Genomic DNA, 25,688 nt, shown 5'->3' with positions numbered 1-25,688 from the left:
TCATCACTTCTTTGCTGTTTAACACGCTGCAGAGGAATATTTGTTTAAAAAGCAAAATAAATGAAAATGGTGTTTTTTTAAATTGTGGAATCATTTCTATTGGTCTTCAGTTTTATGAAAGCTTGTTTGGTTTCGTTTGTGTGTGTCAAGGCTGATTCCCCACTCTAGCACTTTGAATGCAGAAGGTGGGGGCCCACAAGGATTCTAAAATTAACACTGGCTGCTCCAGGTTTGTATTAAACTCCCAAGGTTACAGCTTTTCTCTGATCTTGGACTGGTAGATGCTGCCACCACCCAAGTGCAGAACCCCTTTGAGAACCCAGAAACACGCACTTGGGAATTCCTTCCTGTGGGTACCCTCTAGCCCTTTCTCTCTCACACACACACCCACCCAGGGAAGAGCTGAGGGGGGGGAAGAGGAGGAAATCAGCTGTTGCCACCAGCTAATTAAACAACATGTGCACAAACCTCTTAAGACACAAAAATCCAATTCTGTTCTTTAAAAAAAAAAAAAGTAAATTTTATTAATAAAAAAGAAAATACATCTGGGAATTTAGGTTTTTGCTAGATTAAAAAAAAACTACAAGGATTAAGCATCAAGAATAGCACTCTTGAAGTCCAGTTTAAAGGTTACAAGCAAAACAAAAGCACCTAGGGTTAGCACGGAGGAATCCACAAGCCATAAAGAAATAAAAGGGACAAACCTAACTGCGTCTTCCTAGACATTTCCTGATCTACTTACATATCTCGGGTTTTAGATGAGTAGTTTCTAGGTATGATACTGATGATTTTTCATACCTGGCCCAAGCTTCTCACAGCATAACTGCTTCCTGTCTGCCTCTCCCCGAGAGCAGACAGACAGACAAAAGGGAGTCTTTGTACAATTTTAAGAAGTTCTAGCCTTCCCATTGGCACTTTTGGCCAGGTGCCCACTCACTTACTTTTACCTTTGCATAGCAGTGCGACTTTTTAACCCTTTATAGGTAGACCAATTAGATAGCAGCTATTAAGAGATATTTTATAGCTACTGGTAGCGCCCACCCCCTTTCATTTATGACAATTTGTTTTAACAAAATTCAAATGTGGGCAGAAATGTAAAGTGTTCCTTCAGGGATTTACGAATAGTTAATAACTCTTCTTTGTCTCCATACAAAGAAGTCTGTCTTCTTTTGGATAGTTGCAATGATATTTATTTATGCTCTAACACATATACAGCATCTCAGTGCTTAAAAACAAAACAAAACACCCCTCAATCCTAGGAAAGCAATTATGTTGTGACATGCATATTATGTTGTCACAGTATTGAGTTTACTCTCACAATCTGAATGAGCAAAAAGAAGGGCACTGTATAATAATTATGCTTTAACATCAGAAAATACTAATTTAATATAGCAGAAAACATCAAGGCCATGTTATCATATTACCCTTGGCCCAAACTCAAGTTCGCAGCCTTTTTGCTAGGCTACTTAGTAGAATCCTAATGAGATACTGCAATGCATACTAAAAACATGCTTAAACACATCAGCAACAACTAAACCATCTTTCTCCTTTCCACATGACCCTCAAAGAGATTTTTATGTTCTTTCTTCCCATCTTCACCCAAAATCCTTTAAAGAAATAATACTTCTGTTTTTCATCCCCTTTTTAAATTAGGTGACAGTGACATTCTTCACAGAGCTGAAAACATTCCAGTTACAGTTAAGTTGCCATGGTCCCAATGACGTAATCCTACACAGAGGGGATCTTTGAAAGGAACAGGAGAGTGTATTACTTTCAGACAATTGAAGGAAACACAGGAGAAGCAGGTAGAATATAAAGTTCATCCCTCAGAGGAATAGCTGAATCAGATTAACAAAGACCTAATATTTCCAAGTACACTGACTACAGGATAAGTTCATACTGTGCACTATGCCACCAAAGACGGTTTTAATAAGAACTGTGAAACCATCTGATAAATCAGCTGATTCTGTCAGCTATATCATATGACATACCACATACTTCCTGCATTCAAACTTAGAAACATTAAAGATATAACAGTCCTAGTTCATCCACTTGCATTATTAAAATGCAAGTCACTTCATTCCTTATAGCAACAGATGATAGCCAATCAGTTAATCAAACCTCAAAAATAAACCAAAAGGATGGTTAGCTGTCAAAATCATGTATCTTACCTGACAAGCAGATGTAGGTTAAATATTCACCCTGTCCCCCAGTTGCTAGGAAAGGGATCTTTTTCTTTGTTCTCCTTTTCACTTGGACAGCTCCCAGCATCCTTTCATCATGTGGGGCGAAAATTTCTTTGTTGATAGCAGCTTTGGTACTCATTGTAGATCAGAGATGGAAGAGGCTGCTGCCCTCTCTAAAATAAAATCAATCAAAAAATTAAAACAATACTAAGTTACAAGAGACTATGGTTGACTTCCATGTACATCAATTATTTTGAGCTTCAAATTAAGTCTTGAATGACTTGAAAGGCTTTACACAATAATTTCACTTCTTGTCATCTAGAGGTGGGATTTTCAAAAGCACCTAAAGGTATGTTTTCACTGCAGAGTTAACTCAAATTTACCTACACACAAGTTACTCCTCTCGAGTTAGCCTTGCTCGAATAAGAGCGGCCACACTGCAAAAGACTTGCAGTGTCTGTACTGGTGCTGTCAGGGCCAGCTCTAGGCACCAGCATTCCAAGCATGTGCTTGGGGCGGCACTTTTCAAGGGGTGGCACTCAGGTTTTTGGGGGTTTTTTGGTTTTTTTTGTTTTTTGTTTTTGCTTTGGCAGCGTCACTCCGGCTTTTTTCCCCCCTCTCCCTTCTTTTGCTTGGGGCAGCAAAAAACCTGTAGCTGACCCTGGGTGCTGTACTCACTCATGTATAGTGTATCTCATGGAAAAGCAGTAATCCAAACTGTTCTATGAATTCTTTACCAGGGAATTGTGCGAAACCACATCTGTCCTTTCAAAGCAGAGAGAGAGAGAGAATTGTGGGAAGGCATTGAAGGACTAGCAGCACACATGCATAGGCGCTGGCTTCCTTCGGGCCCCAGGGGAGCTCAACCATCCGCTCCACCCCAGGATCTACCCCTACCCGATCCCTTCCCCCCCCCCCCAAGTCCCCACCTCTTCACGCCCAGTTCTGCCCCTTCCCCCCCAGCACCTCCTGCACGCTACAGACAGTTGATCGCGGCAGGCGGGAGATGCTGGAAAGGAAGGGGAGGAGTTAATTGGCAGGGCAACTAGCATATGGGAGGCACTGGGGGGGAAGCTGGCTGCTGGTGAGCACTAAGCATCCACTATTTTTTTCTGTGGGTGCTCCAAGGATTCAGCGCCTCTGCAGACATGTCCTCATTACAGCGTGGTCGTGTTAGTAACAGATGAATCACGTTCACCTGACTTACAGGCAGAGGACACTCAAGATATAGGTAGCTTATACTCTCTTGGGTGAGCAAGTAGAGTTAAAAGCACCTCCACAATGTAGGTAATAGTGTTTATATGCGAACAGGAATCAAGTCAGGAGCAATTCTCAAGTTGTAACTCAGCATTGAAGACAAGCTCATAATTAAAAGTATTAACTCCATTGAGTAATGCCACTAGGTCAGAGGTGGGCAAGCTATGGTCAGCAGGCCACATCCAGCACGCAGCACAATGCTCTGGGGCAGCGCAGCTGCAGAGCCAGGCCTGACCCAGTGCTCTGTGCTGTGTGGTGGCGGTGTCCATGGCGGCGGCGTGGCCTGGCTCCAGCCAGGTGTGCAGCTGTAGCAGCCCCAGCCACCGGTGCTCCTGGTAGCGCGGTAAGAGGGCACGAAGCAGGGGGGATTGGATAGAGGGGGTCAGGGGTGTGGATAGGAGTCGGGGGGAACAGGGGGTTGAATGGGGGCAGGGGTCCCAGGGGGACAGTCAGGAAGGAGGGGGGGTTGGCAGCAGGAGGCAGTCACAGGCAGGGGTTCCGGGAGCAGGGGGGTGGATGGGGCAGGGGTCCTGGGGGAAGGGGGGCAGTAGGAGGTAGGAGTCATGGTCCCTAACCGGCCCTCCATACAATTTCTGAAACCCAATGCAGCCCTCAGGCCAAAACGTTTGCCTGCCCCTGGCACTAGGTCTTAAGAGACTATATGGCAGCTAGTTATGAGGAAGAGTGCCTCTGTCCCCACACAGATTGGACTCTTCACCCTCCTTCTGTCACTGACCCCAGCCCTGTTTTCTCCGGAGAGTTCCAAATAAATCAGGTGACCTTCTGTTTGGCTCACTCAATTAGTTTAAACTTATTTCCCACTTGGGAGCCACTCCCTTGATACCAGTCTTTAGGGTATATCTACATTACAAAATTAAGCCACCACAGTAATTAAATTACTTTTGCATGTCCGCACTACACTCCTTGCATCAACCGTGTGCACCCTCTTCGGGAGGGCTTGAACCGATTTAACTGTTAGTATGGGGCATTACGGGAAGGCTTCCGAAAAGCAGCAACAGAAGATGCAAGCAACGCAAGGCCTATGCTGACACTGAAGCGACCTAACTACATCGACTTAAACACTACGCCTCTCATGGATGTGCAGTTATTAAGTTGGTGTAGTGGGCGAGTTACATCGGTGGGAGCTACATTTTAGTGTGAACGCTTACAGAGTTAGGTTGATGTAAGCTGTCTTGTGTTGATCTAGCTCTGTAGTGTAGACCACGACCTGGTTACTTAGTACCTAGAGTGAATGGAAGGTCTTAGTCCAATTCAGTGCCACTCCTTTCCTTCAAACTTTAAACTTAATTGATTTTCAAACAGATTCTGTATCCAAGTTCATTTGTAAGCTAATGAAACGCCGCCCCTGATTCAGCCTCTCTCTCTCTCTCTCTCTCTCTACTATATCTAGAGTATTTAACATAAGACTTAAAATGAAAAGGCAAGACCTCTGAATTTGCAGGAGGAATTAATGAAGGACCTCTTAGTTCCATTCAATACTATTTCAATTACTCAACCCAGCTCTTCATTCACCTAGTCACCTCAGAGACAAAGACAATGGTTAACCCTTGTTAGCCTAGTTTCAAGCTCAAAAGCAAAGCAGGTCAAAACTTAGTTGAAATAATAACTCTCCCCCCTCCCCCCTGAACTTTTTACATAACAGTATAGGCCCTGATGTGCAAACCATTACACAGATGCTAAACTTTATGCATTTTAGTAATCCAGATGAAGTTAGTGTTATTCTCCATGTATTCAAGTCTGCAGGATCAGGCCCTTTTTCTCCCAAAAAACTTCTTGGATTTTTTTGAAAATTTTCAATTTTAAAAATTTACTCTGTTCTTCATAATGTACTACCAATTTGGATTGTTCTGGTTAGTCAAAAATGGTTTTTCCCCCCCTTCAAAATCAAATTTATTTTTAATACCTATTTTAAAATTTTAAAATATTCTTTTGAAAAGGAAAAAAATCTATAACAATACTATACAAATTTTCAGTCACACAACCTAATCACTTTTGTAAAGGAATGCAAGGCTTTTAAGATTTTCAATTAAAAAAAAAAAAAATTTTCCAACCAGCTCTACACAAACATTGGAATTAAATTTAAAATTAGGCCATGTCAATATGTACAGCGCTGCAGCAGCGCAGATGTACTGATAACAGTCACACCGCTGCAGCACATCTATGAAGACTCTCTATATCGATGGGAGAAAGCTCTCTTGTCCTCACACCCTTGAGTGACATTTATTTTACTCACACAGGCTGTAATATCAACATAGCCTTACCCTGAACTATTTGTTAGCAGTGGCAATCATGCAGTTTGACAGCTTGGTTAAAATCCTGCACCTAATTTAAATCGCAGCTATAATTCAGAGGGGTGGGGTTTGTTTTTGTTTGTTTTTAATTAAGTTGGCTGCCTTTGTAGGGAAGTTTACTCAAGATAAACTAAAGGCTACTTTGAAGAAGTCTACAGTGAACCAGGAATATCTGAAGTCTTACTGGTGTCCTGTCTAGTTGCCCTCTTTTTCCCCCCCACTGCCAGCCTGCACCCTTTTCACAGCACCTTTTTGTTTGGTACATCGTTGCATAGGGCACAACTAAACTCCGTAACTCCAGTCATAAAGGCATTCAAGCTCATAAGCCTCTTTTTATGTCTTGAACTTCCTTTGTATGCTCATATAAATCACCCTCAGGTCACTGCTAATTAGCCCAGACATGTAATTGACTGAATAAAAAGAGATAGATAACGTTTGCCATCATCAAGCTAACAAAACATATATGGGAAAGTTTCAGTCTTAGGTTTGCATTTAAAAAAAACAAGCAAATCAATAAATATAGGATCCAACATTCAGCATGCATACACAGAGCAATTTCAATTTAAAACCTTTACATTTGCTGTTTGCACATAAATACCATGATAATCTCTTTATTTAACATAGTGAGACCAATGACATCAATGGAGATATTCTGGATTTATTCAGGTGTAAGAGTACAATTTTACCCAGGTAGTTTATCAATTCATTTCAGAACAGATCAGAACTGTTAGTAACAAAGAGCATACAATTATATTTTTATGCACAACTACACTGTTGGTGTTGTGCAAAAACTGCAGAAATATTTTGACAAAGTTCACATTTCAGACAACTCTAAGTAAATAACTAAGTTAACTTTCAAAAATAGACTCAAGGTATATGAATGAAACCAGAAAGAAAAGGATAAATCCTTCACTATCCAGTTACTCTTACTACAGCATTCATTAAAAAGGAAATTTCATTTGACATATCACACTTTTCTGACATACCACAGTTCATTCCTATTCTGAGTTTATGGAAATAGCTGCAGTATCTTTCAGAATGTGACAACTCTAGGTAAAATGCTGACTTGTTAAATGTGATCACTATAAAGGATTATTGGCTTTTGTCACACACAGAGAGAGATTTAGGCCATGTCCTCACGGGAAAAGCTGCAGCAGCTGTGCCTCTGTAGCACTTCAGTGTAGACACTCATTACAGCAAAGGGAGGGGTTCTTCCATCTCTCCACTTAATCCACTTCCCCAAAAAGGCATCAACCTTGCATTATCTATTTGCCGCGGGGGGAGGGGGGAGAGAAAGTCATCTTAACTATGTCCACTCAGGGGGTGTGGATTTTTCACACCTCTTAGTGATATAGCTGGGTCAACCTAACTTTTTAGTGTAGACCTGGCTAAGACTGAAAACCTTTAGAAGTTGGTCCAATAAAAGATATTAGAGACAAGAAGTAGTCAGATGGTTACCTCCTCCGCCTCATCTGGAAGAGCCCATCACAGAAAATCTAGGAGCAGCAAGAGCCAAGCCGCTGGAGTGGGGAGCTGGGCCCAGTCCTATAGGGCAGAAGCCATATTCTGCACCAGGCCAGGATAGAAACACCCCCTCACGCACGCACACCAGAAAGTGGGGCCTGACAGTTTCACTCAGCTCCACTCCACCCGAAAGAATATCATCACCAGCTGCCTATACAATGAATGAATTACTATATATTGACCGGTTTCAGAGGGGTAGCCATGTTAGTCTGTATCAGCAAAAACGGGGAGTCCTTGTGGCACCTTAGAGACTAACAAATTTATTTGGGCAACAGCCCATTAAAGCTGTCAGGGTTCCCTCCCCATACTGAACTCTGGGGTATAGATGTGGGGACCTGCATGAAAGACCCCCTAAGTTTATATTCCACCAGCTTAGGTTAAAAACTTCCCCAAGGTACAAATTCCTTGCCCTGGGATGGTATCGCTGCCACCACCAAGTGAGTTAGACAAAGATTCAGGAAAAGGACCACTTGGAGTTCCTGTTTCCCCAAAATATCCCCCCACACCCCTTCACCCCCTTTCCTGGGGAGGCTTGAGAATAATATACCAAGCCAATAGGTAACCAAGGTGAGCACAGACCAGACCCTTGGGTTTTTAGGATACTAAAAACCCAATCAGATTTTTAAAAACAGAACTTTATAATAAAGTAAAAAGTAAAAGAAGCACCTCTGTAAAATCAGGATGGAAGGTAATTTTACAGGGTAATAAGATTTAAAACAGAGGATTCCCCTCTAGGCAAAACTTTAAAGTTGCAAAAAAACAGGAATAAACCTCCCTCTTAGCACAGGGAAAATCCACAAGCTAAAATTCCTTGCTATTACTTACTATTTCTGTCATATTAAATGTATCATTTCAGTAGGAGCTGGATTACTTGGTTGGTCTCTCCCTTTGTCTCAGAGAGAACAACACAGAGCACAAAGCAAAAACCTACCCCCACAGATTTGAAAGTATCTTCTCCCCTTACTGGGCCTTTTGGTCAGGTGCCAACTGGTTATTTGAGCTTCTTAACCTTTTGCAGGTAAAGGAGTGATTTTATGCTACCCATAGCTGTAAGTTCATGAAAAAAGCTTATGCCCAAATAAATCTGTTAGTCTCTAAGGTGCCACAAGGACTCCTCGTTGTTTTTGTATATTGACCTTGACTTTATTTCATGGATGTCTGAAGCAGAGGGATGGAGGGATGCAGACAGGCAGTATTATCTGAAATGCATTGAAATAGGGGTCAGGAAAGAAGGATAATTAAACACAAAGGGAGCCTGGGATTGAGTTTCAGTTTCTGACTACCACTTCTCCACAAGTGCACTCACTCCCAAGTGCCACAAGCAATCAGACTGTTAGCCAGAGAAATATAATTTGAACCCTAAAACTAAGCAATTTTCTGTTATCTTTTCATCTCTCTCCTTTCTGATTTGCGTGTTGGTTTCCATCTCCTTTTCCTCCTGGATCCCTATTTGCTTCTGCTGGCCAAGCCTCAACCACATGAAACTAAGTTTCAGCTACCAACATATGATACGCTACAGAAGGAGGAAGAGAAAGTACACTGTGATCTTCTGTCATGACTCCGCTGCTCCTGTTAGGGAATTATCCTTTACAGGAGCAACGGACACAGGTGAATGGAAGCAATTCTCCACTGAAGCTGGAAGGGAGAGAATCTCTCATCTAAGTGTTTCAAGGTGGGCAGAGGCATTGGTAGAGGGGGAAAATGCAGGATCCTCTTGGAAAAAAATAGCTCCCTGTTCACATAACTACTGAAAGCACCTCCACATTGTTGACAACTCATGATTTTACTGTCTCATCATATCTGGCTTTTATTTAAAAGCCCCACCTCTTGAATTTATGATTGTGACAATTAGTTTTCACTTAAAAAAAAAAGTTATTAGCCCTCATGGTTGCAGAAAGGTTGAAAATATGGACTATAAATGCCCAAGAACCAGAGCCACCAAAAATAATAATAATCTTGCAGCCTACTCAATTTTTTAATATGTGGGTTAGGCAATACTGCTAGTAAGATAGAATTCTAAAAGAAAAAATAAAACCTCACTGTTTTAGCTCCTATCGCCCCCAAACTTACTAATGTTTTTTTCTCAAATTGTCTTTGCAAAATCTGCTTCATCTCGCTATTACAACATATTAAAATGCTATGGTTCCAATTTCACGCTGTTGCAAACAGAAACTGAAAATAGTTGGGTACCATGGCTAGTTATTGTCTTTGGAACTGCTCTCTTCAGCCACAGTACAAAATACCACCAGGTGCCAGAAATCTGAGTAATCAGAGCCCAATTAAAATGTACTCAGCTGTCTGATTTTTACCCACAGCTGAGAAGCATCTCATTTTGTAAATGAAATAGCTATAGGTTCATTAGAGGCTTGTTCCTAGGTGCTTAACTCTTATCACATGCAGAAATGTGTTCTATCCTGAAAACCAGATTAGGCTTGGTGGAAACAGCATTTCACATCATGCAATATGCATGGATTCAGATACCAATCCATAAAGTGTTTACAAAGCTCTCGTATTTCATAGTTTTGTACCGCCACCCATCACCATGTATGAGCCTCTTCCATGTAAAAATTTAGATTTCCAATCTATGTCCCTAATGAATTTCACAGAGATGCTAGTTCTTCAGGAGTTATGGAAGCTCTGCTTGGGGCATATTTTTAATTTTTTTTATAGTCTAGACATAACTTTTCAAAAGTGATTAGCAATTTTGGTGGCCTAAATGTTTGGGTGACAAACATGATACCTTAAAAGGGGCCTGCGGTTTTCAGATAGTGCTGAGCACCTTCCTGCTGATGTCTCAAGATAGGCAACCCAAAAAATCACTGGGACACTTTTGAAAATGTAAGCCCTGGGTTTTATCATCAGTCACAGGTAGTCTCCAAAGGTAGTCTTGGTGCCAGCCAAGAACTGAAGGGTATAAAAGACCTGCTCCCCTCCTGATCAGGCTTGAGGCACATACATGAGCCATATGGGGTCAGGTCATTGGTCTTTCACATTTGAGCATCCTGCCTCCAGTAGCAGCAGCCAAGCTAGACGGCTCAGAGGAAGATGAGCCATCTTCCTCTCCCCCTCAATGAATGCACTCGTGGAGAAGTGGAAGAGTCCTTCCTGCTAGACAAGAAATTAAATGTTTTGCTCAAGGTCACACAAAATTGTGACAGAGCTGGGAGAAGAACCCAGATGTCTTGACTGGCTTTTTGCTTTAAGCAATTAATCTCATTCATATTATTGTAATGATAATCTTGGAGGTATTAAGAAATTGCTTTCCCCCTCCTCCCTTCCCCCTGCAGATTTTCACTCTAACCATATTACAGTTTTATGGATATGATTACAGAATTTACACTCCAGAATATAGACCTAACTGAAACACATGAGAAAAACTTCTGCCTATTCAAGCAAATATGAATCTGAAAGATACAATTCATGTGCAGCATCACACAAATCTTTCCATGCTAAAATCTTTCTAAATGAAATCTATGCCAAGTAGCAGCTTGCAGTTGGACAGCTCACCCATTATTCAGTGATACAAGAAAAAAAATCAGTTTTAAACAAATTTACAGTAGTTCCAAGACTACATTAAAATTAATAAACTACTTATGATCAAGCAGATCTGTCTGAGTGAAGCCCAAAAGAAGTCAAACAGTGAGCCACTCAGAAAGTTTACTAGCAGTCTCAGAAGAGCTGACATATCACATGGAGTTTCCTTGTCCTTCCTTGCAGTTGCTTTTACTGGATTGTGGAAGCAAGAGGATCCAGCCAATGTTTTCATGAGGGCTCTTGCTACATAGGAGGGGTTGAGGAAATCTGACCTACAGGGAGCAGAATTCAATAGCAGAACTGGGGCTGCCAGTTGGAAAGGAATGCCCAGTGGAATCAAAGCAACTCAAAATGCTGTTCAAGATGAAGAGAAGGACCAGATGCTCAGGATAGCAGCAGAAAAGGAGGCAAGAAGCATGCTCAGAGGAGCAAAAGGACAAAAACATTGGGAGGGGAAAATGAAACAGCAAAAGGAGCAAGTGTAATTCATCTATTTGCCAGCAAGGGGAAAACACTCATATTAAACACAGTTACAAATTAATGTATGCAGTTTTCGCTATTACTTTTCAACGTATGAGACTGCTGTATTCACCAAGATAGTACTTAGGCGTAAACAGGATTGTGTCCAGAAGACAGCCTCTTTATTAAGTTACGGTGCATGCTATGAAAGTGTTGAGTAACTAACTGTTGCTGAAACCACCAAGAGCTATGAGACAGTGCTTAAATCAACTTCAGTCAATGGTAGTGTCATTATAAAACACAACTATTCATAAGAATAGCTTCTGCTGCTTTATGGATCTTGATTTTCCCCTGGATATTTGCTTGCTATAAATGCTAAGGCAACGCATTCACCATTATCTTTCATCAATATTTTATACCCATTGCAGTCTCAAGCAAAAACAGTTAACACAAAGGGCTTGGCTACACTTACAAATTTGCAGCGCTGCAGCAGGGTGTGAAAACACACCCTTTGCAGCGCTGCAAATTGCGGCGCTACAAAGCGCGAGTGTAGTCAAAGCCCCAGCGCTGGGAGCCGCGCTCCCAGCGCTGTCCGTTATTCCCCACAGGGAAGTGGAGTACGGACAGCGCTGGGAGAGTTTTCTCCCAGCGCTGGCGCTTTGATTACACTTAGCGCTTCTACTTAGCATACTACTGCCAAAGCCAAAGTGTTTTGAGTAGTATGCTGCCATTCTGAACACAGAAAGGTAATCTGTAACTTTTCAAAACGCAAAGTTTAAGACACCCAATTTCTAGACTTGATCCCAGAAGAGGTGTTGGACTTAAGTTTATCCTTAAAATGTAATTAAAGAATTTAATTAGCTCTGCATACAAGAATTAAACTAAATAGGTCAACTTCACTTACAGAGCCAAGGTGAAATCCTGACAAGGCTGTTAGTTTAGTAGAATAGCATGATCAGAATACCTACTTGTTCCATTCTTTCAGTCTGTTAGCTGTCATTCTCCAAAATAAATAAATAAATAAAAGTAAGAAACTGTCTTTGCTTGAAAGATAGAAGCTATTGCCCATACTGCAAAGTATCTATTACAAACCTATTTACATACACTCACAACTTTCCAAAATTATCAATAAACTATTGAAGGAAATATTCAGCTCCAATGGAGGAGTTGTCTTAAACAGCTGAATTTTCAAATTGACTTTCCCACCCCTCTTCACAAGCACATGGTCAGTGATGAGTGGTTTACAAAAAATGTTTTTAAAATATGAAAGTTATGAATTTGTGAAAGCACAGCATAGTGTGTGTGAATTTTAATTTTAAATGGTGATCTTAAACATGCATGTGGTATGGTTTTTTGCACATTTACTTAGTTGCACACCAAAATGTTGAGTTGAACCTGCTGGGACTTCTAAAAGTGGTATGAGAAGGTGATGGTATAAGTCTATACAGCCAAGAGCAAGCACGACAGGGCTGGAAAGATTCCTAAATTTCTTCCTACATCTGCCACTCAGTGGCAATACACATTTTGCATTTTGTCCAGCACTGTTTGCTTGTCTCCAGCTTATCAAGTGATCTAGATAGCTCTCTGCCAGACCTAGTCTCTTCATTATTTACCACTCTCAGAATTTTTGTGTCATCTGAAAATTTTAATCGGTGAAGGTTATGTTTTCTTCCAGGTCACTGATAAAAACGTTGAACAGCGTAGGATCAAGATAAGAACGAATCCCTACAGAGTCACACTAGAAAAACACCTGTTTGATGGTGATTCCCTGTTTACAATTACATTTTGAGATCTATCCGTTAACCAGCTTTTAGTCCACTCCATGTTTTATATCGCTCTAGTTTTTTAATCAAAATGTCAGGCTGTACCAAGTCAAACACCTTACAGATGTCTTAGGCCTAAAGGAGAAGGGGGCGGGGGGGATGTTTCCATCTAGTTTACACAACTTCAGCTACGTGAATAACGTAGCTGAAGTTGACGTACTTAGACCTACTCACCGTGTTTTCATTGTGGTGAATCAACTGCTGCTGCTCCCTCGTTGACTCTGCCTGCGCCTCTCGTGGTGGAGTAGTACAGGAGTCAATGGGAGAATGCTTTTGGGATGGGGGGGTCACTTTATCACATCTAGACTAGACACAATAGACAGACTCCTGCTAGATCGATTGCTGCCCGCCGATCTGGCGGGTAGTGTAGACATACTCATAGTATAATGAATTAACACTATTATCTTATTCAACCAAACTTGCAATCTCAAAAAAACCTGATATCAAGTTTGACAGGACCTATTTTCCATAAACCCATGTTGACTGGCATTAATTACATTACCCTCCTTTAATTCTTTATTGAGTTTCATATCAGTCACTCCATTATCTTTCCCAGAACTGAAGTCAGGCTGTTCCTATAGATTTTTTTCCAGACAAGACCTTAAATGCCATTACGTGTATAGGAAACTAAAGAGCCTGTGACTTTTTTAAAGCAATAAAAAAGGACAGAGGTTTGCCACAGCATCCAACAAATTCTCCTCCCTCTGTTGTTGTGCAGTGAATTACTTTAGCCAAGGCACTACGCATTAGAAGCAACTTACAAATTGTTATGAACTAATGTGTTCACAGTATTTTCTGCTTAAGTGGGATGCAGTAAGTCAGGGTTGCTACTTTAGTGAGATGTCTCACAGTAAAATGATTTTGCCTAATGACCACGAATGGTAATCACTGCTGCTCAATAGGGACTAACTCAGCTAGTGATAAGTAACAACACAACGAACAACAAGCTGTTAAACAGGGATGGCCTGGTAGTCTTGCAGTACACAGGTGTCCAAAGCATCATGATCCATGGGTTGACAGGGATACTGGGGGGTCATCACATTCCAATCCTCCACCCAGCAACCTGCTAGCATCAGCTTGAACTGGGACTCCTTGAAGTCCAGCTCAGACAGAAGGCTCCAGCCTGAGGCCTCAATTGGTGGAACACTAGAGTTCCCGATAAGTAGTGGGAGTGGGACCTAAGCCAGAAGAAGGAACAGCAAGTCACCATACAACTGGGTTCCCCCCCTTCTTTGGACTGTTTAGCCAGTTCTAGCTGGTCCGGTCTCTTGATCCTGACCTCCTGATTCGACCTGATTCCTTGTACCTGATTCTTGGTTCCTGACCTCAGCTCCTGGTTCAAAGCCCCAGCTGATGTGGGGACCCAGCCCTCCACTCTACACTAACCACTAGGCATAGCCACCTACATTCCAGCCCTAACACAAAGAAAACAGCATGGAAGTTGAACAAGTCAAGAAATAACTGAGTTAGGATTAACAGTTTGATTACAATATTGCTCTCTTGGTCTTATTTCATAAAATGGGTTTCCAGCCAATAGATCATTATACACTGTTCGATCAGGAGGCCTTGTAAAGTATATCCCCAGGTCAACTCTCCCCAAGCCAATGGTGCTAGCAGCAATACATCTCCTGCGGTGTCTGTGCCAACAAACGACATCTATGGGCACTGAAATGTACTGAGGAGAAGCAGGGAGCAGAATGCAGGTTTCTGATGTTGAAGAGGAGGGCCAAGAACCCAACAGCAGCCCCCAGCACCCGGGTCTGGGGAGGGAGCGAAGCAGGCTCTGCCACTACATTCACCACTCTTCACCACTCAATTTCTGAGGGTAAGAGGGGACAGAGACTCAATGCATAGAATGTGACAATTCCTTCAGCCATTCTGAACACTCCACGTGTGTCAGATTTTCATTTAATGACTATTTCATGTTTTTCTAATAAATGACATCAGCTCCCATTTCTTGGTGTCCATTGGAAGTTTAATCAGTTCTGCCATACAGATTTTGAGAGAGATGGAGATATCTTTGTATCTACGGAAAGATCTTGGGATAGATTACTCCAATATTTTTGTACCTGGGGACAAGCAAGAATTATGTGGAACAGAAATTGTCAGCAGTATCTTGTGTATTTGCTATGGGTATCTATGCTATGTTTTTTGTAGCCACTTCTCTATCTAGAAAAAAAATCTATTTAGGATTTTATTTCTAGTAAGTGATAGATAAACTGGAAGTATTGCTGACAGACTGCCTACTTCCAAGTCATCTTCTGACAATAAGTGTCACCCATTTCAATGTCCTCTTGATGAATTTTATGCAGCCTATGCAGATCCAATTCTGCACAGTGAAATGGTTCAGAAAGCAGTTTTGCAGACATTTCTTTTCCAATCTTCTTCCAATATTTTAAATAAAGTGAGAAATAGAACAAGTTCTGCTTGACTTTGCATTCCTGGCCAACCTTAATAAAACAGTGAAAAAATTCAGTTCAGAGCATAAACATGATATTGCACATGGTAGAGACAGTGATTTTATCTTCAAAGACATTTGTAGATAATCAGTCACAATCTTGGAAAAGTTTGAATTTGAAAGTTGAGGAACTGGTGTCACTCATTTTCCCCAATTTTTTTTTCCCATAAGAGTTGACAGTCAGCTGGCTGCTAAAGTGACTGAACTGTTACATTTTGACACATGTGCATCAGAAATAGAAACTGTTACCATGCAAACCAAAATCCAGCTGAAAGTCAAGATGCCAGAGTACTGATTTTTAAGAACAAGTAATAAACAATGTTGCTGGCATTATCTATGAACATTAAATTTTTCTTTGGGTCTCTGCATCTACATAAGCCTCCACTCTCTAAAATGAAAACCAACCAGATCTTAGTTCTCACAGTCATAGAGCTACAGAGTTTAATGCCAGAAAGGACCATCAGATCATCTAGTCTGACCTCCTGTATATCAGAGGCCACCAGAACCACTCAGCACATGCACGCTAAGCTCAACAACCAAAATTAGACCAAGTATTACAGCTGACAGGAGAGTACGCTATTATGCGCCACAAGCAGAGAACAGGAGGGACTGAGATGCACCTGCACAGGCAGGGAAAGGATTCAGTGAGATATAACCAATCATGAAAAAGTGACCTACATCCATATGCTGCAGAGGAAGGCTATATTAGACAGACAGACAGACCCCTCTACCCCAATATAACGCGGTAAAGCAGTGGGGAGCCCCAGCCCTTTAAAGCGCCGCCCAAGCCCCACTGCCAGAGCTCCAGTGGTGATTTAAAGGGCCCAGGGCTCCCCACAGTAGCTGGAGTACCAGGCCCTTTAAATCACTGCCCGAGCCAGGCTGCTGGGGCTCTGGCAGCCGGGCTTGGGTGGGGATTTAAAGGGCCAAAGGCTCTGGCCGCTGCGGGGAGCCCCATGCCCTTTAAAGCGCCGCCGGAGCCCTGTTGCCGGAGCTTCGGAGGTGATTTAAAGGGCCCGAGGCTCCCCGCAGCAGCTGGAGCACCGGGCCCTTTAAATCACCACCGGGGAAGCCGGTCCAGTCCGGCAGGGAGTACCAGCCGGACTGGTATGCCAGTATGCCATATCGGATCGGACCCAATATAAACGTGGTCTCACCTATAAGGCGGTGAGATTTTTTGGCTCCCAAGGACCACATTATATCGGGGTAGAGGTGTGTGTGTGTGTGTATTATATCTATCTATATCCAATCTAACCTGGGGGGTAATTCCTTCCCAACCCCATATACGGCAGTTAGACCTGAGCATGTGAACAAGAACCAGTCAGTCAGCACCAGTGTTCTCTATTTTTTTACGTCCATGTGCATAATGGATTTGGTTATGTGCAGCAATATGGTGCACATAACAAAATTCATGTGGTGGGGTGGGGCCGAGGGGTTCAGAGTGTGTGGGGGGGGGCCCTCAGGGCTGGGGTGGGGCGGTGAGAGCTCTGGCTGGGGGTGCAGACTCAGATGGGGCCAGGAATGAGGGGTTCAGGGTGCCAGAAGGGCTCAGGGCTGGGGGCAGAGGGTTGGGGTGCGGACTCTGAGGTGGGGCCGAGGATGAAGGGGTTGGGGGTGCAGGCTGCCACGGGGCTGCAGTGGGGCTCTGTGCTGGTGCCGGCGTGGAGGGGTGCCTCTCCTCGCCATGGCTCTGAGTCTCTGCACCAGGTTTAATAGGCAGCTGTGCAGCTTGGAGGGAACTTAGATCAGTACCTGAGAGACCAAACACTTGGTGCTACCTCAGAGCCCTGGGCCCTAATGTCCCATCTCTAGCCATGGCCATCCCTGACGCTTCAGAGAAAGGAGATTTTTTTTAAAAACTGAATACACTTTTTTTGGAGGAGGAGGAGGAGGGGGGAGAAGAGAGGTGAGGAAATCCCTTTGACTCCTGCAGGTGGCCACCTGAAAACATTCTTTGCATATCTGAATGACAGACCACTGGACAACTCCATCAGTGTGGCTGTTTCCAACTCCACACTGAATTTTGAGAAACTCAGACCATCATGAAGTGTCAAGGTACAGTGATGAGTAGATTTATATTGGTCCAAGATAGACAGATAAGGTGAAAGAGTTGGAGAGCCATGCCTTAAAATACCGTCTCTTTATATAAGAAATCATCACTAATCCTTACATTTTATACACACAAACTATACAAACTGGAAACTTATATAATAGTAAATGATATACAATTTTTGACATGGCTGGATTTTTAAGTCTAAATGAGATTTAAAAGAAAATTAGTTTGATAGTTTAATATTATGAATGATCCACGTCTGCAAGTTGATACTTTTCCAGATTTTAAAGGCATAATTCCAAGGAAACAAAGTTAAGATTTTCCATCTCAACTCTAGATTTGAATGTTTGACTCTTCAGCCCTACTACACCTCTATCCCGATATAACGCTGTCCTCAGAGCCAAAAAAATATCTTACCTAGTTTTAGGCAAAACCACGTTATATTGAACCTGATTTGATCCGCTGGCGCACGCAATTCCCCCCCGCCCCCCGAGGGCTGCTTTACCGCATTATATCCAAATTCGTGTTATATCGGGGTACAGGTGTACTGTTAGAATGATGAGTTCTGGCCTATAATACAGAAAAGAAAAAAAATTGTTCCTCTCCTCCCTCACACAGACTTGTAATCCAGATAGTAACTGGAAGTGAACCACTACATTGATATATAAACAGATATAGAAAAGATTTAAAAATAACCCCTGATTTCCATCATGGCTGGGGGCACATGAAACATCTAACAGACCACTTCTGTGAAACTGAAGATTTTTTTAAACAGAGTATGAGACTCTCATGTATGGGACAGAGCTATGTCAGCAACTCGCCTACAGTTATGCAATACCCTTGCTGCAAGAGATTAGAAGGAAAATTAATCTTAACTTCAGGACAAAAAGGGAAAGCTAATCTATTCTACACAGTCATGATCACCAATATCTCCTGGGAGGAAAGGGAAAAAAAGAAAATAGAGGGGGAAAAAAATCCAACCTACTAGGGCCAATAAATGATGCTGGAGGAAGAGACAACACTGATGCTCTGACTATACACTGATAAAGGTGAGAGAGAACAAGAGAATTCGTATTTAGATCTCGATGGGTTTACTACAGTTCTGTAACATAATAAAAATACTATATAGGGAATAAGGGATGAGTGAGACAACTCAGTTCAACTCCTAATTGTTGTTCCAAAGAGGCAAGGTAAAATTAGTATAAATTACATACGGTAAACAACATATTAAACAGAAGTTAATTGATCTCAATCATTACAGTGATAAGCCAACATGCCATACGCTTCAGAGTTTTCTGTATCTAATTGTTTACCAGCTTAAAATCACAGACCAGCTTGTCCCTATGGCTGCTGAAAAGGTAGGTTTCTAGACATAATACAGTAATTTCTTTGTCTATTCAGTGTTCTCACAGGCTCCAGTAGTTTTTCCACCACGTTACAGTGCATTATCTTATGATGCAGGCTGTCTCAAGCACATGTTAACTCAAGTAGTTTGCAGTAGATAAGCAGTCCATTCCAAAGGCTATCCTCTGTATTTGTGTGCCTTATTTGTGACTGGTACAAGTCTGTGTTCAGTACTGGTGCTTAAATAATATGCTTCAGCCATTTATACAGATTGACCAACAAATCTTTCCTCCTGTGAAGGTAATTGAATCTGGATTCTGGTGTAATGACCATGTTTTTTGCTTATCGGCACTGTACCGTTTTGGGTGGATTCATTTCCAAAACCACATGGGGCAAAGGAATCTAATTATGTACAAAGTGGAATGTAATAAACTTTTTTATTATTATTAAAGAAACATCTTAAAGTGCTCAAGAACTTAGTTTAGAGTGCTAGAAATGTTCTGCAATTTCGCTGAAAACCAAAGTCACAACACATACAAGACAGACAACAAGCTATTTAAATGCATCAGAAAGAATCTCTTCACTTTCCATACATTTCAAAGAAACAAGAAAAACTAAAGAGGTACATTAAAACGGGGGCAAGGAGGAATGTGATGCTGTCTATAAGAAAGTTGATCATTTGTATCATCGTTGCTACCTCCATTATACAATTGCAACAAGTCTTGTAAGATGTCAATGGAGAAGTTGTGATTAGCTAGATTATCCTGTTTATATGCATGCATCATCTTTGTATCTGAAGTTATGAATATGGGCTATGAATATGGGCTATGCATAGGTGCCAACTCCGTGGGTGCTGCGGAGCTGCAGGAAAAAATAGTGGGTGTTGTGCACCCACCAGCAGCCAAGCTCCCCCCAACCCCACCACTCCTCCTTCCTCGAGCGCGCCATGTCCCCACTACTACCCCTCCCTCCCAGCACTTCCCACCTGCCTAGCTGTTTGGTGGTGCTTAGGACTTTCCGAGAGGGAGGAGGAGGAGTGGGGAAGCGGCGCGCTCAGGGGAGGAGGCGGTAAAGAGGCGGAGCGGGGACTTGGAGGAAGGAGGTGGAATTGGGGCAGGGCCAATGGCGGGGTTCAGGGGCAGGGTCAATGGTGGGGGAGAGGGGGGGTTGAGCACCCACAAGGCAGAGGGGAAGTCATCACCTATGGGGCTATGTACTTGTACCTTACACCTGTTATATTCCTCCATGATGCTTTCCAGACAGAATTTACATTAGGGATAGACAGCTATGCATTGATGGCCCATCAAGGACACAGCTCTCACAATGGGCCATAGGAGAAAAAAAAAACACCCCACCTCATCCCACCCAGATAGCTCTTCCTAAGGATGCCTCAGACAGCAAGGGGTCAATGGTCATCCTCTGTAATTCAGCAAACCATGTAAAGACATGAGATATGCTCATGTGACTCTGGGCTCCATCTTGGGCCAGTAAGATTCCATATACAGGGGCTGTGGGCTTTGTTTGGGACAATAAAATTCCAATCACATGGCAGAGGATATAAAGAGACATCTGAGATATCTCCATTTTGTCTTCATTTCTCTGGAATGGATTTCTAACAAGCAAGTTTTGAACAAGCCCCAGTCCATTCAGGTGATTCCAGAGAGAATTTTGCAAACTAGCAGTTTATTCCATCCCTGCTACAAATCTGATATAAAGACTTTGCAATCAATCACTTATAATGTACATGATTCCTTAACTAATGAGAACTCTCATTTTCTTTTATTATTAAATCTTTAGTTAGTTTACTAAGGATTGTCTGACAGCATGATATTTGGGTAAAATCTAAAATTTATATTGGCCTGAGGGTGTGTGTCTCATTCCTCTGGGATTAGTAAAATTTTCATATATGGTGAACTAGGTTTTCAACAACCCTCACCCACATTAGACCTGTTTGCCAAGGGCTAGAATGCCTAAGAAGGGAGGTGGGGGGAAAGACTGTTTGGCTTCTGGTTAACCAGTGTCCTACTGCAGAAGCTCTTTTGTTACTGATTTGGTGAATCTAATTGTAGGATAAACCATCAATTTTGGGTGATCGTCTGCCCTGTTTCTTTTAATCTGCCCTGAGTGTGGCATTCTCAGTTGGCCCATTCCAGGCACCTGGCCAGAAGGACAGAAAAAGAAGGAGCATAAAACAGTGGACTAAGCAGGACTAGAAAGGAGATGAGGATGAGAAAATTTAAAAAAAAAAAAAAAGGAAAATTCATAGAAAGAGGAAATGAAAAGACTGGATAAAGAACGGAAGGAAAAGGGTTAGGAAAAAAAATATTAACAGGGGAATAAAATGCAATTGTAAGATGGGGCATATTCAAGATACTTTCACAGAATGGTCAAGCCACATGGTACATGGGTGTAACCAAAAAAATCCCTCTCTTGAAGTAAGACCAAAGGAAAAGATAGAAAAGTAGATGAGAGCTCTATTGGTGGCAGAAGCCACATATTTTGGATTTTTAATGGGACTGTCAAACTATTTAAAAAATGAATCGCGATCAAACTGTTAAATAGAATACAATTTAAATATTTTCTACATTTTCAAATATATTGATTTCAATTACAACACAATACAACAACATGTACAGTGCTCACTTTATATTATTTTTATTACAAATAATTGCACTGTAGAAAACAAAATAGTATTTTTCAATTCACCTGATAACAGTACTTCAGTGCAATATCTTTATCATGAAAGTTGAACTTACAAATGTAGAAATAGGTCCAAAAAATGCACTCAAAAACAAAACAATGTAAACTTTAGAGCCTACATATCCACTCAGTCCTACTTCTTGTTCAGACAATCCTTCAGACAACTTTGTTTACATTTGCAGGAGATAATGCTGTCCACTTCTTGTTTGCCTATTCTTACTTTCAGGTGACATTGTATTCACATAGCACTGCTGTAGCCGACATCACAAGATATTTACGTGCCAGATGCACTAAAGATTCATACCTTCTTTCAGGCTTTAACCACCATTCCAGAGGACATGCGTCCATGCCAATGATGGGTTCTGCTTGATAATGATCCAAAGTGGTGTGAACTAATGCACATTCATTTTCATTATTTGAGTCAGATGCCACCAACAGAAGGTTGCTTTTTTTGGTGTTTCGGGTTCTGTAGTTTCCACATCGGAGTGTTGCTCTTAACTCTTCTGAAAGCATGTTATACACCTCCTCCCTCAGATTTTTAGAAGGCACTTCAGATTCTTAAACTTTGGATCGAGTGCTGTAGCTATCTTTAGAAATCTCACATTGGTACCTTCTTTCTGTTTTGTCGAATCTGCAGTGAAAGTGTCCTTAAAATGAACATGTTCTGGGTCATCATCCAAGACTGCTATACCATGAAATATATGGCAGAATGCAGGTAAAACAGAGCAGGAGATATGCAATTCTCCCCCAGGAGTTCAGTGACAAATTTAATTAATGCATTTTTTTTTTTCAAACAAGCATCAGCAGCATGGAAGCATGTCCTCTGGAATGGTGGCCGAAGCATGAAGGGGCATAAGAAAGTTTAGCATATCTGGCACGTAAATACCTTGGGATGCCAGGTACAAAAGTGCCATGAGAACACCTGTTCTCACTTTCAGGTTACATTGTAAATAAGAGCGGGCACATTTACTCCCATAAATGAAAACAAACTTATTTGTCTGAGTGATTGGCTGAACAAGAAGTAGGACTGAGTGGACTTGTAGGCTCTAAAATTTTACATTGTTTTGTTTTTGAGTGCAGTTATGTAACATCAAAAATCTACATTTGTAACTTGCACTTTCATGATAAAGAGATTGCACTACAGTACTTGTATGAAGTGAATTGAAAAATGCTGTCATTTTTACAATGCAAATATTTGTAATAAAAATAATATACATTGAGTGCTGTATACTTTGTATTCTGGGTTGTAATTAAAATCAATATATTTGAAAATGTAGAAAAACATCAAAAAATATTTAATACATTCAATGTTTAACAGTGCGATTAGTCACGATTAATTCTTTTAATCGTAATGTTTTGAGTTAATCACGTGCGTTAACTGTGATTAATCAATAGCCCTAATTTTTAACCTTTTTTGTATAATCTTTTACATAGCACTGGGAGCGGGAGGATATGTTGCTTTAAAGTTTCCTGTCAAAAGACTGAGAGACAGATAGATAGACAGACATTACATTTTTCATGGATATGCTCTCTCCTACATACCGCTTCCTGCTTGTGCTACTCTGCATGCCCTGAGCAACATCCCAATTTCTCAAGCATCAACAAAGAGCCCTTTAGAGACTATGGTAGCTGTTTCACTGACAGAATGCTGCTGTGACAACACAGACAGCCCAACAATGCAGAAAGGAAACCATCAGGGCACTACAAAAGACAAAGAAGAAGGGAGAGGAAAAGGGGAGGAGTTTTAAATCTTTGAGCTTATCAGCACGAGGTGATAACCAGGGTCAGATATTCCCATGCTGATACATCAGAGGATGTGTAAGTTTCCTGCACGTGAAAAATGGTTCTGCCTTTTTCTTTTTTTTTTTTTTTTGGTATTGTGTTTTGAAACATAATGGCTACATCAGGGCCATAACCAGAGCAGGGTGAGCAGAGCAGCTGCCCACGTTGCAAAGCCACAGGGGCGGAAAAATAGGGCAGAAAAAAGACTGGGGAGAAAGTAGGGGTTGCTTGTATAACACCAACAGACCTCCAGTCATCAGGATTGAACCTAGGACCTCTGAAGCTTAGTGCATGAGCCTCTACTGCATGAGCTAAAAAAGCTGTGTGGCCCTTAACTAAGGCTCTAGAACAGACTCATTAATCCCTCTCTAAGTGGTCTCAGTGCCACTAGATGGGACAGAGCACCACACCAATGAGGTTATACTTGCTCACCCCAGGAACTAAAATGCCGAGTTATGGCACTAGGCTACATACAAAAAAAACCCTCTGCTCTTTCCAACAGCCTGTGCACTGTGTTGCCATTTCTAGAAGCTGCAACTCACAGAGGAGGTGTTGTATCAGAGATAAAACAGCTAACAGCTCTGGAACAGGTTAGGAAATAGGTTTGTGTCCAGTTATGAATCCAGTTGTTTTACAAGTGCTATTTGTAATTATTACTGTCATCATGAAGTAGATCATTCCTTCTGCAGCAGGAACCGACATGTTGTGGGAAGCCATATCTGGAAAGTGGTTATGAGGCTATCACTGTCCATCAAATTGATGGTTCTCCTTGGTGAAACAAAGGGGTTGCTACCAGAAGGGCCACTGATGCTGAATGAACTCTGTACCTACCTAGGACAAGGGGGTGGAGTCATCACCCTCTCCCTCTTAAACCCTAGTCCAGGGTACTGGAACTGAGGGAGTCAGGGCCCCATCCCTTTTTACTGGTCATAAAGGGGAAGCAATGGGAGGAGGCGGCAGAGAGGAGCGAGCAGGAGTCGGGACCCTAGGGTGGGGAGAGGTGGCATGAGGGCAAGGCCTTAGGGAGAGGAGCAGTGCAGAGGCAGGGCCACAGTTCAGGCACTGATCACACACACACACTTACACTTTTAGGAAGCTTCCACCATTCCTGCCCTAGTCTAAGCACATGGCTGGGACATGCTTGACCATCTGACCCGGAGAGGGGTGTGCTTCTCCAAGTCAAAAGGAGCCATTGCCCTGTAGGAAACACAGGCCCAGGAGGAGGACTGGAGGCAGGAGGGACCTTGCCTCTTCTAAGAATTTAGACCAAACTCGGGGGCTCGCAAAAAGGGTTGAGATGAGACATGGTGGGGATGCATTCAGCAGTTTGTTGTTTTTCATAGATCTGTAAGTCTCTTGTGCTTTTCAAGGAGTAAAGAGTGTGTGTGTTCGTTCCATAGATTCATAAAAGTTTAAGGACTGAAGAAATTCTTTTGCTAAGCGCCTGCGTTTCCTTGCTTTCCTGCCACATTGCTCCTAAAGGACATGACTAGAAAACCAGAGCTCCCACAGTCAGGTGGACTCTGGGGAGAATGTGTCTAAATAACTGGTGGAATGAGGAAGGCAGAGGCATTGGTTCCAGGTGGGTCTTGGATGCCAGACAGCAAGAACCCACTGCCCAGGGGATGTCAGACATGGGGTCCACACTTGGGGAGTGCATCTGAGAAAACCAGTGATAAGAACGGTGACCTGTCACCACCCAGATAGGCTTAGTAGCGCATGGGAGTCAGTGGCTGGGCCTCCATTCAGAGAGTGGGACTGGATCAGGTGACAGCCTTTTCTATATTATCAGATGTAAACATAGGTATGTGAAAAAGTGTCCAACTTATTGAATACTAGAAAAGAAAGCTCAGGACCAAGAGGATCACAACTCACTCATCTTTTTATGCCTACCAAAAAAGTGTTAATGATGGGGGTGCTCTTACATCTCCTTATAAACTACAGCACTAAGCAAGTGGATTACTTAGACCTTCAATATACACCTCTACCCCGATATAACGCTGTCCTTGGGATCCAAAAAATCTTACCGCACTATAGGTGAAACTGTGTTATATTGAAGTTGCTTTGATCTGGCGGAGTGCGCAGGCCCGCCCCCCCCAGAGCGCTGCTTTACCACATTATATCCAAATACATGTTATATAGGGCCACGTTATATCAGGGTAGATGTGTATATCCAAACCTCTAGCTGCTACACAACACTGTGAGAATATTTTTCTTTTAAACATAAAACCTAGAGTACACCCAAAGAAATAAGGA

General features: G+C 42.1%; 1 protein-coding gene across 4 annotated transcripts in view; it reads right to left on the bottom strand.

The window, feature by feature from the left end:
* Nucleotides 1–25,688, bottom strand: part of STXBP6 (syntaxin binding protein 6) — a 222,347-nt gene that overhangs the window by 163,750 nt on the left and 32,909 nt on the right. For 2 of the 4 annotated variants that reach the window (XM_045016981.1, XR_006579405.1), the window contains exons 1-2: nucleotides 2,865–2,951; nucleotides 2,172–2,359 (exon numbers count right to left, since the gene is read on the bottom strand). In XM_045016981.1, the coding sequence (XP_044872916.1) occupies nucleotides 2,172–2,325 (154 nt within the window). In that variant the 5' untranslated portion in view covers nucleotides 2,326–2,359; nucleotides 2,865–2,951. Of the gene's footprint in view, nucleotides 1–2,171; nucleotides 2,360–2,864; nucleotides 2,952–25,688 lie in introns of those variants that run through there. The other 2 variants (XM_045016982.1, XM_045016983.1) reach the window with 1 other exon arrangement.

The sequence above is a fragment of the Mauremys mutica genome, chromosome 4 (assembly GCF_020497125.1).
Source record: "Mauremys mutica isolate MM-2020 ecotype Southern chromosome 4, ASM2049712v1, whole genome shotgun sequence".
NCBI classification, from domain to species: Eukaryota; Metazoa; Chordata; order Testudines; family Geoemydidae; genus Mauremys; species Mauremys mutica.
Note: the sequence above shows the minus strand (reverse complement) of the source record. Positions and strands in the feature narration are given on the sequence as shown.